Source organism: Eschrichtius robustus, chromosome X, assembly GCF_028021215.1.
Source record: "Eschrichtius robustus isolate mEscRob2 chromosome X, mEscRob2.pri, whole genome shotgun sequence".
NCBI classification, from domain to species: Eukaryota; Metazoa; Chordata; class Mammalia; order Artiodactyla; family Eschrichtiidae; genus Eschrichtius; species Eschrichtius robustus.
The window spans coordinates 62219743-62234251 of NC_090845.1; the positions used below are offsets into that span (position 1 = coordinate 62219743).

General features: G+C 36.0%; 1 protein-coding gene across 1 annotated transcript in view; it reads right to left on the reverse strand.

Annotated features, from left to right (window-relative positions):
- Nucleotides 1-14509, reverse strand: part of TEX11 (testis expressed 11) — a 375812-nt gene that overhangs the window by 179011 nt on the left and 182292 nt on the right. The window contains exons 12-13 of the mRNA XM_068533357.1: nucleotides 10236-10317; nucleotides 6801-6879 (exon numbers count right to left, since the gene is read on the reverse strand). Coding sequence (XP_068389458.1) covers nucleotides 6801-6879; nucleotides 10236-10317 — 161 coding nt within the window. The remainder of the gene's footprint in view (nucleotides 1-6800; nucleotides 6880-10235; nucleotides 10318-14509) is intronic.

Sequence of the window (14509 nt, forward strand, 5' to 3'; positions counted from 1 at the left end):
ACTCAAATAAACAAAATCAGAGATGAAAGAGGAGACATTAGGACTGATGCCACAGAAATCAAAAGGATTATAAAAGACTACTACTAAAACTTATACACTAATAAATTAGATAACCTAGAAGAAATAACTGCATGAATTCCTAGAAATATATCATGTACCAAGCCTGAATCATGAAGAAATAGAAAACCTGACAGACGTATAACTAGTAAAGAGATTGAAGCAGTAATCAAAAACTTCTAACACAGAAAAGCCCAGGATCTGATGGCTTCACTCATAAATTCTACCAAATATTTAAAGAAGAATTAATGGCAGTTCTTCTCAAACTCTTCCAAAAAATTGGAGAGGAGGGAACACTTCCATACTTATTTATGATGCCAGCATTACCCTGATACAAAAACAGAAAACGACACTATGAGAAAAGAAAACAACAGGCCAATATCACTGATAAATATAGTGTAAAATTCCTCAACAAAATACTACCAAACCAAATTCAACAGCATATTAAAAAGATCATACACCATGACCAAGTGGGACTTATTCCTGGGATGTAAAGATGGTTCAAAATATAAAAATCAGTAAATGTTATATACCACATTAACAGGATGAAAGATAAAAATCACATGATCATCTCAACAAATGCAGAAGAATCATCTGAAAAATTCAACACCCTTTCATAATAAACACACTCAACAAGCTAAGGGTAGGAAACTACCTCAACATAATAAAAGCCATATGTGGGACTTCCCTGGTGGTCCAGTGGTAAAGAATCCGCCTTCCAATGCAGGGGACATGGGTTTGACCCCTGGTCAGTGAACTAAGATCCCACATGCCACAGGGCAACTAAGCCCACGTGCCACAACTACTGAGCTCACACGCCTCAATGAGAGAGCCTGCGTGCCACAAACTACAGAGCCCATGAGCTCTGGAGCCCGCACTAGAGACAGAAAAACCTGCACCCCACAACTAGAGAGAAGCCCTGCACGCCACAACAAAGTGCCCATGTGCCGCAACAAAAAGATCTCGCATGCCTCAACAAAGATCCTGCATGCCGCAACTAAGGCCCAATGCAGTCAAGAAAGAAAGAGAGAGAGAGGGAAGGAAGGAAGGAAGGAAGGAAGGAAGGAAGGGAGGGAGGGAGGGAGGAAGGAAGGGAAGGAAGGAAGGAAGGAAGAAAATAAATTTTTAAAAAAAGCCATATTGGAAAAACCCATAGTGGACATCATACTCAATGGTGAAAGGCTGAAACTTTTTCCTCTAAGATCAGGAACAAGGCAAGGAGGCCTGCTTTAGCCACTTTTGTTCAACATAGTATTGGACATCCTAGCCAGAGAAATTAAGCAAGGAAAAGAAATAAAAGGCATCCATTCAAATTGGAAGGGAAGAAGTAAAATTACCTTTGTTCATAGATGATTATGATCTTATATGTAAAAAACCCTAAAGATTCCACAAAAAAGTATTAAAACTAATAAATGAATTCAACAAAGTAGCAGGACACAAAGTCAACATGCAAAACTCAGTTGCATTTCTATATACAGACAATAAACAATCTGAAAAGAAAATTAAGAAAACAATCTCATATACAATAGCATAAAAAATAATTAAGCATTAACTTAAACAAGGAAGTGAAGGACTTGTATGATAAAATCTGCAAGACATTTCTAAACAAAATTAGAGTACATATAAATAAATGGAAAGAAATTCCATGTTCATGAATTGGAAGACAGTATTGTTAAGATGCCAATACTATCCAAAGTGATCTACAGATTAAATGAAGCCCCTATCAAAATCCCAATGATTTTTTTTGAAGAAATAGAAAAATTCATCCTAAAATTCATATGCAATCTCAAGGAATTCTGAAGCGTCAAAATGATTCTGAAAAAGAAGAACAAAGCTGGAGAACTCATATTAACTGATTTCAAAACTTACTACAAAATAACAGCTTAAAAAAAAAAAGCAATGGAAGAGAACAGAATACACAGAAATAAACTCACATATATATTCAAATGATTTTTGACAAGAGTGCCAAGACCATTCAATGGGGAAAAGACAGTCTTCTCAACAAATGATGCTGAGAAAACTAGTATCACATGCAAAAGAATGAAGTTGGACCCTTACTTTACACCATGTACAAAAATTAACTCAAAATGGATCCATGACCTAAATGTAAGACCTAAAACTATAAAACTCCTAGAAGAAAACAAAGGGGAAAATCTTCATGTCATTGGATTTGTTAATGATTTCTTAGATATGACACCAAAAGAACAGGAAACAAACAAACAGAAAAACCCACAAATTGGATTTTATGAAAAATTTTAAGTATTTTGCATCAGAAGGCACTATCAACAGAGTAAAAAGGCAACCCACAGAATGGAAGAAAATATTTGCAAATGATTTATATGATAAGGGATTAATATCCAGAATACATAGAGAACTCCTAAAACTCAACATTAAAAACCAAACGACTTGATTAAAAAATAGGCAGAGGACTAAAACAGACATTTCTCCAAAGAAGATATACAAATGGCCAAAAATGACATGAAAAGATGGTCAACATGACTAGTCATTAAGGAAATGCAAATCAAAACTACATGATCCCACCTCACACTCATTAGGATGGCTACTAATATATTTTAAAAAAAAAAAGTTGATGAGAATGTAGAGAAATTGGAACTCTTGTGTACTGTTGGTGGGAATGCAAAATGGTACATCCACTGTGAAAACAGTATGACAGTTCCTCAAAAAATTAAAAATAGAATTACATTATCCAGCAGTTCCACTTCTGGGCATATAACCAAAAGAATCGAAAGCATGTTCTCGAAGAAATATTTTTACACCCACATTCACAGCAGCGTTAGTCATAATAGCTAAAACATGGAAGTTTTATCTTCCATCAGTAAATACATGGATAAGCAAAATGTGGTATATACATACAATGGAATATTCTTAAGCCTTAAAAAGGAACAAAATTCTGACACACGCTACAACACGGGTGAAACTTGAGGACATTATGTTAAGTGAAATGAGCCAATCACAAAAAGACAAATACTATATGATTCCACTTAAATAACGTACCTAGAGTAGTCAAATTCATAGAGATGAAAAGTAGAATGGTGGTTGCCAAGGACTGGGAGAAGTGGGGAACAGAGAGTTTATTGTTTAATGGGTAAAGAGTTTCAGTTTTGCAAGATGAAAGAGCTCTGGAGATGGACTGTGGTGATGTTTGCAGAATATGAATGTACTTGTTACCAATGAAGTGTACACTTTATGATTAATATAGTAAGTTATGTGTATTTTACCACAATAAAAAAAACTGGGAAAGAGTTTTATTGGGACACAGCCACCCACATTTGTTTATATATTGTCTATGGCTGCTTTTGCACTATAATGGCAGAGTTGAGGAGTTGTGACAGAAACTGTGTGGCCCACAAATCTAAAATATATACTATCTTGTCCTTTAAGAAAAAGTTTGCTAATCTGAATTAAATGAAGACAGGTGGGCATGCCTATGAACTCTGAGGATGACATAAACTGGGAGGAGTAGTTGATATACTGCATGACAGAATCAAAATTCACAAAAATCAGAACTGAAAAAAAATAGGCTGTAACAATCAGGTTGAAACTTAACAGCTTATGAAGTATGTATGAGATAACAGAAAATATATGTTGGTCTCTGCCCCCGATTCTTAGAACTGAGCTTCTACAGCCCTTGTAATTTCCTAAAGTGATAAGAACACTAGGAGCATTGTTAAAATATCCATACTGCCCAAAGCAATCTACAGATTTAATGCAATCTACAGATTTAATGCAATCCCTATCAAAATACCCGTGACATTTTTCACAGAACTGGAACAAAAAATCCTAAAATTTATATGGAACCACAAAAGACTGCAAACAGTCAAAGCAATCTTGAGAAAAAAGAATAAAGTTGGAGGTATCACACTCCCTGACTTCAGGCTCAGGCTATACTACAAAGCTACAGTAATCAAAACAGTATGGTACTGGCACAAACACAGACACATAGATCAATGCAACAGAATAGAGAGCCCAGAAATAAACCCACGCACCTATGGTCAATTAATCTACAACAAAGGAGGCAAAAATATACAACGGAGAAAAGACAGTCTCTTCAACAATTGGTGCTGGGAAAACTGGATAGCTACATGTAAAAGAATGGAATTAGAACATTTTCTCAGACAATATACAAAAATAAATTCAACATGGATTAAAGACCTAAACGTAAGACTGGAAATTATAAAACTCTTAGAAGAAAATATAGGCAGAACACTCTTTGACATAAATAGTAGCAGTTATTTTTTTGGATCTGTCTCCTAAGGCAAAGGAAACAGAAGCAAAAATAAACAAATGGGACCTAATTAAGTAAAAGCTCTTGCACAGCAAAGGAAACCATCAACACAATGAAAAGATAACCTACTGAACAGGAGAAAATATTAGCAAATGATATGACCAATAGGGGTTAAGATGCAAAATATATCAACAGCTCATACAACTCAATATCAAGAAAACAAACAACCTGATTTTAAAAAGGGCAGAGGACCTGAATAGACATTTTTCCAAAGAAGACATACAGATGGCCAACAGGCACAAGAAAGATGCTCAACATCACTAATCATCAGAGAAATGCAAATCAAAACCACACTGAGATGTCACCTCACACCCGTCAGAATGGCTATGATCAAAAAGACCACAAATAACAAATGTTGGTTAGGATGTAGAGAAAAGGGAACCCTCTTGCACTGTTGGTGGGAATGTAAATTGGTGCAGCCACTGTGAAAAACAGTATGGAGGTTCCTCACAAAACTAAAAATAGAACTACCATATGATCCAGCAATTCCACTCCTGGGTATATATTCAAAACAAACAAAAACACTAATTTGAAAAGATACATGCACCCCAATGTTCATAGCAGCATTATTTACAACTTCCAAGATACAGAAGCAACCCATCAACAGATAAATGGATAAAGAAGATGTGGTATATATATAAAATGGAATGTTACTCAGCCATAAAAAAGAATGAAATCTTGCCATTGCAACAACATGGATGGACTTAGAGGGTATTATGCTTTGTGAAATAGGTCAGACATAGAAAGACAAATACTGTATGTTATCACTTATATGTGGAATCTAAAAACTAAAATGAATGAATGTAACAAAACAGAAATAGACTCACATATATAGAAAACAGAATAGTGGTTACCAATGAGGAGAGGGAAGGGGGTAGCGGCAAATAGGGGTAGGGGATTAAGAGGCACGAACTACTATGTATGAAATAAATAAGCTACAAGGATATATTGTACACCACAGGGAATATAGTCAGTATTTTATAATAACTTTAAATGGAGTATAATCTATAAAAATATTGAATCACTATGTTGTACACCTGACACTAATATAATATTGTAAATCAACTATACTTCAATTTAAAAAATTAAAAAATTAAACAAAACAGTGGTTCTCAGAACCACCTGGAGGACTAATATAGAATACAGAGGTCTGGGCTTGTTGGAGTAAGGTAGGGCCTGATCTCTCTGTTTTTACCACATTCCCTAGTGATTATTTTTTAATAAGCTTTATTGAGGTATAATTCACATACCATACAATTCATCCATTTAAAGTATATGATTCAATGGTTTTTAGTATATTCCCAGAGTTGTGCAACCATCATACAATTTTAGAACATTTTCATTATACCAAAAAGAGACCCCATGCCCATTAGTAGTTACTCCCCATATCCCCCCAATTCTCGAAGCCCTAGGCAACAACAAATCTACTATCTGTTTCTATAAATGTGCCTGTTCTGGAAATATCATATAAATGGAATGATACAATATGTGGTCTTTGTGACTGGCTTCTTTCATTTAGCATGTTTTTAAGGTTCATCCATGTTATAACATGTATCAGTACTCTGTTTCTTTTTATTGCCAAATGAGTATACTATATTTTGTTTATCTTTTCATCAGTTGATAGACATTTTGGTTGTTTCCACATTTGATTATCAAAAATAATGCTGTTATGAACATTCATATACACGTGTTTGTATGGACACGTTTCCTCTTTAACTTAGGAGTGGAACTGCTGGGTCATATGGTAACTCTATTTAACTCATTGAGGAACTAACAGGCTGTTTCCAAAGTGGCTGCACCATTTTACATTCCCACCAGCAGTGTATGAGGGTTACAATTTTTCCACATCCTTGTCAATTTCTGTTATTATCTATCGTTTTGATTACAGCCATCCTAGTAGTGCGAAGCAGTTTCTCATTGTGGTTTTGATTTGCATTTCCCTGACGGCTAACGATGTTGAGCATCTTTTCAAGTGATTCCCCAGTAACTCTGATGAACACTGAAGTCTGAAAACCACTAAGAGGTCTGCAAGTACGTTAAGGTCCCTTTTGACATTAATGATCCAAAGATAGAGCTACAGAGGTGTATCATTTGCAGAACTACATTTGCACATGCTTTCCTGTTCCACGTGCCACTGGCCTGCAAGTTAACCTAGTCAACTCCTGTTTTATAAAACCCTATCTTACTCCTTTCTCATTTTATTTATTTTAAAAAATTTTAATATAAATTTTAAAATTGACTTGACTATGGATTGCTTAAATCATTTAAGAAGCAGTTCCATCTTCTAATTTGACTAGCACAATGGCAAATATTGTGCTCTGTGAATATGGATGGAGGGAGATAGATAGACAGATAGATATAATTCAATATAACCTTAATAATGGAAACCTTAGAAAAATATTAGTCTTTAAAGAAAAGAAAATCATTTCTTCTATACCTTTCATGATCCATCAGCAATTTAGCAATGTTCAGACAGAAGTCTAAAGACATGCCATCATGTAGTATTTCCATGACAGCTAACAAATAGAACAAAGGAAATAATCACATTAGTTTCACTTTTTAGGAACCTTAGCTATTTTCAATAATTTTCCTCTGTTCAAAATCTACTTTCTAAATGTTTGCCATATACCATGTCTTGCCTAACAATTTATCAAAGTCTTTTTATATAGCAATAATATCCAATGCTAGAGAGAGAGCAGTAAAACAGGCAAAGTAACTTTTTGAAAAGCAATTTGACTACTATCTGCTAAGAACACAGTGGATAAAAGCTTGGGATCTGAAGTCAGATCCATATTTGAAACCACTTTCCACTTTCATGGCCATAGGTTAAGTTACTTAGTTTTTCGGCACCTTAGCTTTGTCATCTGCAAAGTGGGGAACAAATCACCAATCTCTCAGGGCTGATGAGAGAGTTACATGAGATAATGTATGTAAATTACATAGCAAAGGACCTAGCACTTAGTAAGCATTCAGTAAATGAAAGTTGCTATTATTATTATTCCCTTTACTTCAGAAATTGTAGTTCTGAAAATTCATCTGAAATAAATGTGGGGAAATGTAATGAACAGGATATTCAAAGCAATATAAATTATAACAATAAAAAGGCCATATACTGAGTGTCCACTGTAGGGTAGTGATAAATTACTATGCAACCATTAAAATTGTTAAGTATGAAATAAAACTGTTTTTCATTTAAAAAATGAATATGCACCAATATAAAAAATGGTTATAAGATTAGTAAAAAACAAAATTGGAAAACAAAGGGTGTCTGTACTATATAGTCACAATTCTGTAAAACAAGCAAATTAATATAGAAAAATACTGAAAATAAATCATCAAATTTCTAAAAGTGATTGTGTTTAGATTTTTTATTCAAAAAATAACTAATGAGTGTATTCTCTGTGCCAGGAACTGTGCTTGGTGCTGGGAATCCAGCAGTGGACAAAACACACAAAAATCTCTGCTGCCAAGGAGCTGATATTCCAGTGGATGGTGGACAATGGATGTTTTTAGTATTTTCCAAAAACTTCCTTAATGGGTATGTGCTACCTTTTCATAATAAAAAAGTTATATATTTTTTTAATTTCTACTTATCCTACTATAAAAAATACCAGTGAAGTTCTAATGAAAAACAGCAGTTAGGTTGACCATTCTTTTTTTTTTTAAAAAAAAATAAATGTATTTATTTTATTTATTTATTTTTGGCTATGTTGGGTCTTTGTTGTGCACGGGCTTTCTCTAGTTGTGGCGAGTGGGGACTACTCGTTGCAGTGCACAGGCTTCTCATTGTGGTGGCCTCTCTTGTTGCAGAGCACGGGCTCTAGGCATGTGGGCTTCAGTAGTTGTGGCTCGCAGGCTCAGTAGTTGTGGCTCGCAGGCGCTAGAGCGCAGGCTCAGTAGTTGTGGCACGTGGGCTTAGTTACTCCACGGCATGTGGGATCTTCCTGGACCAGGGCTCGAATCCGTGTCCCCTGCATTGGAAGGTGGATTCTTAACCACTGCGCCACCAGGGAAGCCTGGGTTGACCATTCTTAAAGTATTTTCATTAGCAAAGAAATGAACAGATTATAAAAATGCAAGCTTCATATATACTTTTTTTTAACATTTATTTATTTATTTATTTATTTATTTTTGGCTGTGTTGGGTCTTTGTTGCTGCATGTGGGCTTTCTCTAGTTGCGGCAAGTGGGGGCTACTCTTCATTGTGATATGTGGGCTTCTCATTGCGGTGGCTTCTCTTGTTGCGGAGCACGGGCTCTAGGCGTGGGTTTCAGTAGCTGTGGCTTGCGGGCTCAACAGCTGTGGCTCGCGGGCTCTAGAGCACAGGCTCAGTAGTTGTGGCGCACGGGCTTAGTTGCTTCAGGGCATGTGGGATCTTCCCAGACCAGGGCTTGAACCCGTGTCCCCTGCATGGGCAGGCAGATTCTTAACCACTGTGCCACCAGGGAAGTCCCCATATATACTATTAATACAAAGTGAAAGATAATTTTATTATTTTAAACTATAGAAAACTTAAATTCATGAAGTTTCCTAGTTTGTAATCTGATGCTGCAACTCTATCACGAGCATCTAGATTGAGTTAAATAAAAACAATCTGGAAATAAAGTATAATTTCATTTTAAACTCTGTTTCTTTTCCACATTTTGATAAAAAACTGTAATGGGGAATTCTAGTCCAAAATTAATCAACTTCAAACTAGGTGACTCCAATAATCTCTCTGATCTTCCCATATTATATTAGCTTGAATAAGACTATTCCTTTAATTGGTTTGTTGGTTTGTTTATTCCTGTACTGCAAAAAAAGAGGAGTTGTCTTTCTGGCTCCTAATAAATTTTAACCTGTGTATATCTGAGCTGATACTGTTACCTAGAGATGCAGAATCCTCTATATATTTCAGCTTCTGAGGTCTCTTAGTGATTGGCTAATATTCTAGACGTCACAGGAAGTTTCAGCAGTACTAAATTGGCACTAAATTTAGAGCAACTTCCAAATCTGATTACTGTCCTACTTATTATAAATTGTTATTATTTATTGGATAATCAGTTATTATACTAACATAATTTTATACAGTAAAAATAATGCAGCTCTATAATGCAATTAAATTTTTATGCAGTAAAAAAAAATAAAGCATGTATACATTAAAAAAATTTAGAGTAAATTATTTTTATGACTAAACATAATTGAAATACTGTTAAGGGGCCAGTGTGCATAGAGATATTATGCCTCACTTAATTCATCTATATAGTAGTAATAACAACAATAGTAGTAACTACAATAATAGGTAATATTTATTGCACACTAACTATGTACCAGGCATGGAACTAAATGCTTTACGTACTTTTTCTCATAGGATTCTCAAAACAACACAGTGAGTGAGGTAGACATTACTATTACATTTCTTTTAAAGATGAAGAAACTGAAGCACAGAAAAGTTAAGTCACTTGCCAAACGACCCACAGCTGTGTATCAGGATGTTTATGTTGTGATGTGTACATTCTATTCCCTTGAGAATTTTAAAAAACAAATAGCAATATTTATACAAGTAATTGTAAAAGGCACAGCATTACAAAGGCTTTTTCTATCAATAGGCTATCTTTCTTCATGGTGGGCAGGTTGGGCAGCTGCAATTTTCTGCTAGACTAAAGGAAAACTGATAGCTTTTATTCAGCTCTTTTTTTACTACTTGTTAAATTTGCTACTATTCTCTCTTCCTTCTCCTTTTCTTCCTGACTGACAATCGTATGTGCTCAATTTCCTTCTCAGTCACCATCAAATTATACCTATGCCAGTATACTACAAAAGATCTTACATTCAACAAATTGGTGTTAATATTTCAAAATTGTGTACTCTTCACACACAGAGATGTTACTTACCTGCAAGAAATTCTTCATTAGCTGTTTCATACTTCAAGAGGATTTTCATCTTTAAGGAAAGCCCAGCTTCAGTTAAATGTTCCTATTTTTAAACAAAGAAATCACAATGATATTAACACTGTGAAATGTAAAAGACAATTTTCAAGTAATTGCCTGTTTTATTCAACCACAGCAAGATGTATCATGATCAAAGGAAATCAAAATTATAAAAAATCAAATCATAACATCCAGTCTATTCCTGAGGATATTTTCTGATATTTTATTCAATCTAAATGAAATAGTAAAAGGAAAAGAACATATAAACATTTCTATTGAGTGGCAAGCATTTAATGGCAAGGTCAATACTTAAACTGTGAGAATGTAAGACCATGTTCTTGTCTTGGTAAGCAAAACCCCAAACATCAATTAGGTTTGTTTTCTTTTGAGACTTTAATAACAACGAAGGTCCTTTGCAAACAATGGCTGAATGAAATAGAAAACATATTGTCTTTCCTATAGGATACGCCTATCATATTTACTATTAAATGGTTTTTCCAAGTCCTTGCTAGTTGCACCTGCTTCCACTTTTGCCTGACAGTGTACATCTTTAAACAGCAGTCTACGATTAAAAGTGCAGTCTAGGTTCACAGAATAGAATTTTTCTCTCTACAGTGTCAATTAACCTCTACATGAACATTGTACTCATTAGCTCCAAGCTATGCAAAAAATTATAGCGATTCATGGGTGAGATGCCTGAAGAATGGAAAGTTAGGGAAAAAGTAACTACTGGTATTAAAAGCACTTGCAAATAAAGATAATATCAGTACAAAGAATAAACTAAGATTGCATTATAATTATAACTTATTGCATTATCACCTTTCCTAATGGGCATGTTGGAATATCTCTTGGGCTCAAGACATATTCCACATATTAGCAATGAACAATCCAAAAGTGAAGTTAAGAAAATAAATTCCATTTGTAATAGCATCAAAAAGAATAAAATACATAGGAATAAATTTTAAAAATAAGGGCAAGACTTCTATACTGAAAACTACAAAACATTATTGAAAGAAATTAAAGAAGACCTAAATAAATAACAACACATCCCATATTCCTGATTGGAAAACTTAATTTTTGTTCAGATAGCAGTAATCCCCCAATTGATCTACAGATTCAATGCAATCAAATTTCCAGCTGGTTTCTTTGTAGAAATTGACAGGCTGACCCCAAAATTCATATGAAAGTGCAAGGGATGCCAAAAAAATCTTGAAATAGAACAAAGCAGGAGGACTCATGCTTGCAATTCCAAAGTGGTATACCACTTTATACTAACATCAGCTGTGGATGAGAATTCCCAGTGTTCCACATCCTTGTCAACACTTGGAATTATCGGACTTCTAAGTTTTTGCCAATCTACTGGGTATTTTACCTACTTTAAGGTGTTCTTCTTATCTTCCTAGCCCCTTACTGTGAGGCTTTCCTAAGGTTCAGCTTCTATAAAACTACTCCTTTTCCTACATTCTCTCCTTCAGAAATCTTACCCATTTTTCAGGCTACAAATATCATTTTAGGTAAAAAAAAATCTGTTGCAAGACTTTTTTGGGGGGTAACCGCTTTAATGAGATATAATAAACATACCATACAATTCACCCATTTAAAGTACACAACTCGGAGGGCTTCCCTGATGGCACAGTGGTTAAGAATCCGCCCGCCAATGCAGTGGACAAGGGTTTGAGCCCTGGTCCGGGAAGATCCCACATGCCATGGAGCAACTAAGCCAGCGAGCCACAACTACTGAAGCCCATGCACCCAGAACCTGTGCTCTGCAACAAGAGAAGCCACTGCAACGAGAAGTCCACACACCGCAACAAGGAGTGGCCCCCGCTCACTGCAACTAGAGAAAAGCCTGCACACAGCAACAAAGACCCAATGCAGCTCAAAATAAATAAATAAAATTTTAAAAATACCCATGACATTTAAAAAAATAAATAAAAAAAATAATAATAAAGTACACAACTCGGGACTTTCCTGGTGGTCCAGTGGTTTAGAATCCGCCTTCCAATGTAGGGGACATGGGTTCGGAACTAAGATCCCACATGCTGCAGGGCATCTAGGCCCTGGTGCTACAACTACAGAGCCCATGTGCTCTGGAGCCCGCGTGCCACAACTAGAGAGCCTGCGTGCCGCAACTACTGAGCCCGCACACAATAACTAGAGAGAAGCCCGCATGCTGCAACAAAGAGCCAGTGTGCTGCAATGAAAGATCCTGTATGCCGCAACTAAGACCCGATGCAATTATGAATAAAGCTGCTATAAACAACCACGTGTAGGTTTTGTGTGTACATAAGTTTTCAACTCCTTTGGGCAAACAGCATGGAGTGCAATTACTGGACTACATAGTAAAAGTATGTTTAGTTTTGTAAGAAACTGCCAAACTGTCTTCCAAAGTGGCTGTACCAGTTCATGTCTTTTTAATATCCAATATGATGAAATGAGAAGTATGCATAAAGCATTTTTCCTGCATGTTGAAGTACCGTGGTAGCTGTTTCCAGGAAAAAAACACTTGTGTGATTATTTGAACTGCAAGCTGAACAAGCCACTTTTGTCAAAGAATACCATTTTTAGACAAACCTCAGTTATTCCAACATGGGTATTTGGCAGACATTTTCACAAAAATGAAAGAAATAGGTCTGTTGCTTCAAGGAAAACAGCTGATGGTGTTTTATTCATAATTGCCAAAACCTGGAAGCAACCAAGACGTCCTTGAGTAGGTGAATAGATAAATAAACTGTGGAACATCCAGACAACGGAATATTGTTCAAAGTTACAAAGAAATGAGCTATCAAGCTATGAAAAGACATGGAGGAATCTTAAATACATACTACTAACTGAAAGAAGCCACTCTGAAAAGGCTACATACCATAGGATTCCAATTATATGACACTGCGGAAAAGGCAAAACTACAGAGTCAGTAAAAAGATCAGTGGTTGGCAAGGGTTAGGGGAAAGGGAGGGATGAATAGGTGGAGCACACAGGAGTTCTAGGGCAGTGAAACTACTCTGTATGATAGTATAGATGGATACATGCCATTATACATTTTTCCAAACCCTTAGAACATACAACACTAAGAGTGAACTCTAATGTAAACAGTGGACTTTGGGTGATAATGACGTGTCAATGCAGGCTCATCAGTTATAACAAACGCACTACTTTGGTGGGGACTTTGATAGCTAGGAAGGCTGTGCATGAGTAGGGGCAGGATGTGTATGGGAAATCTCTGTACCTTCTGCTTAATTTTGCTGTGAACTTAAACTGCTCTAAAAATTGCCTCTAAAAAGTAAGAACACTCCAATTAAAATCGGAACAAAATAAAGACATGCACTCAAGAGTTGTGATTTAAAATAAAAAAACCAATGCAGCCAAAAATAAATAAATATTAAAAAAAAAAATAAAGTACACAACTCAATGGGTTTTAGTATATACACAAAGTTGTTTATCAGTTTTAGAACAGTTTCATCACCACAAAAAGAAACCTTGTACCCTTTAATAGTCATTCTCTATTCCCTCCAGTGCCACCTCACCCCAACACCCAGGCAAACACTATTCTACTTTCTGTATCTATATATTTGCCTATTTGGGACATTTCATGTAAATGGAATGATACAATATGTGTTCTTTTGTGGCTGGTTTTCTTCAATTGGCATAATGTTTTCAGGGTTCATTAATGTTGTAACATGTATCGGCACTACATTCATTTTTATGGCCAAATAATATTCTTTAGTGTGGATATACCACACTTTGTTTATCTGTCCATCAGCTGATGGACATATGGGCTGTTTCCATATTTTGGCTGTTGTAAATAGTGGTGCTATAAAGATTCATGCACGAGTTTTTTTGTTTTTGTTTTCATTTTTTTTAAATGCATATTTCCCGTTTTTTTTTTTTTAAAGATTTATTGATTGATTGATTGCTATGTTGGGTCTTCGTTTCTGTGCTAGGGCTTTCTCTAGTTGCGGCAAGTGGGGGCCACTCTTCATCGCAGTGCACGGGCCTCTCACTATCGTGGCCTCTCCTGTTGCAGAGCACAGGCTCCAGACGCGCAGGCTCAGTCGTTGTGGCTCACGGGCCTAGTTGCTCCACGGCATGTGGGATCTTCCCAGACCAGGGCTCGAACCCGTGTCCCCTGCATTAGCAGGCAGATTCTCAACCACTGCGCCACCAGGGAAGCCCCATGCATGAGTTTTTATGTGGACACATGTTTTCAGTTCTCTTGAGTATACACCTAGGAGTGGAAT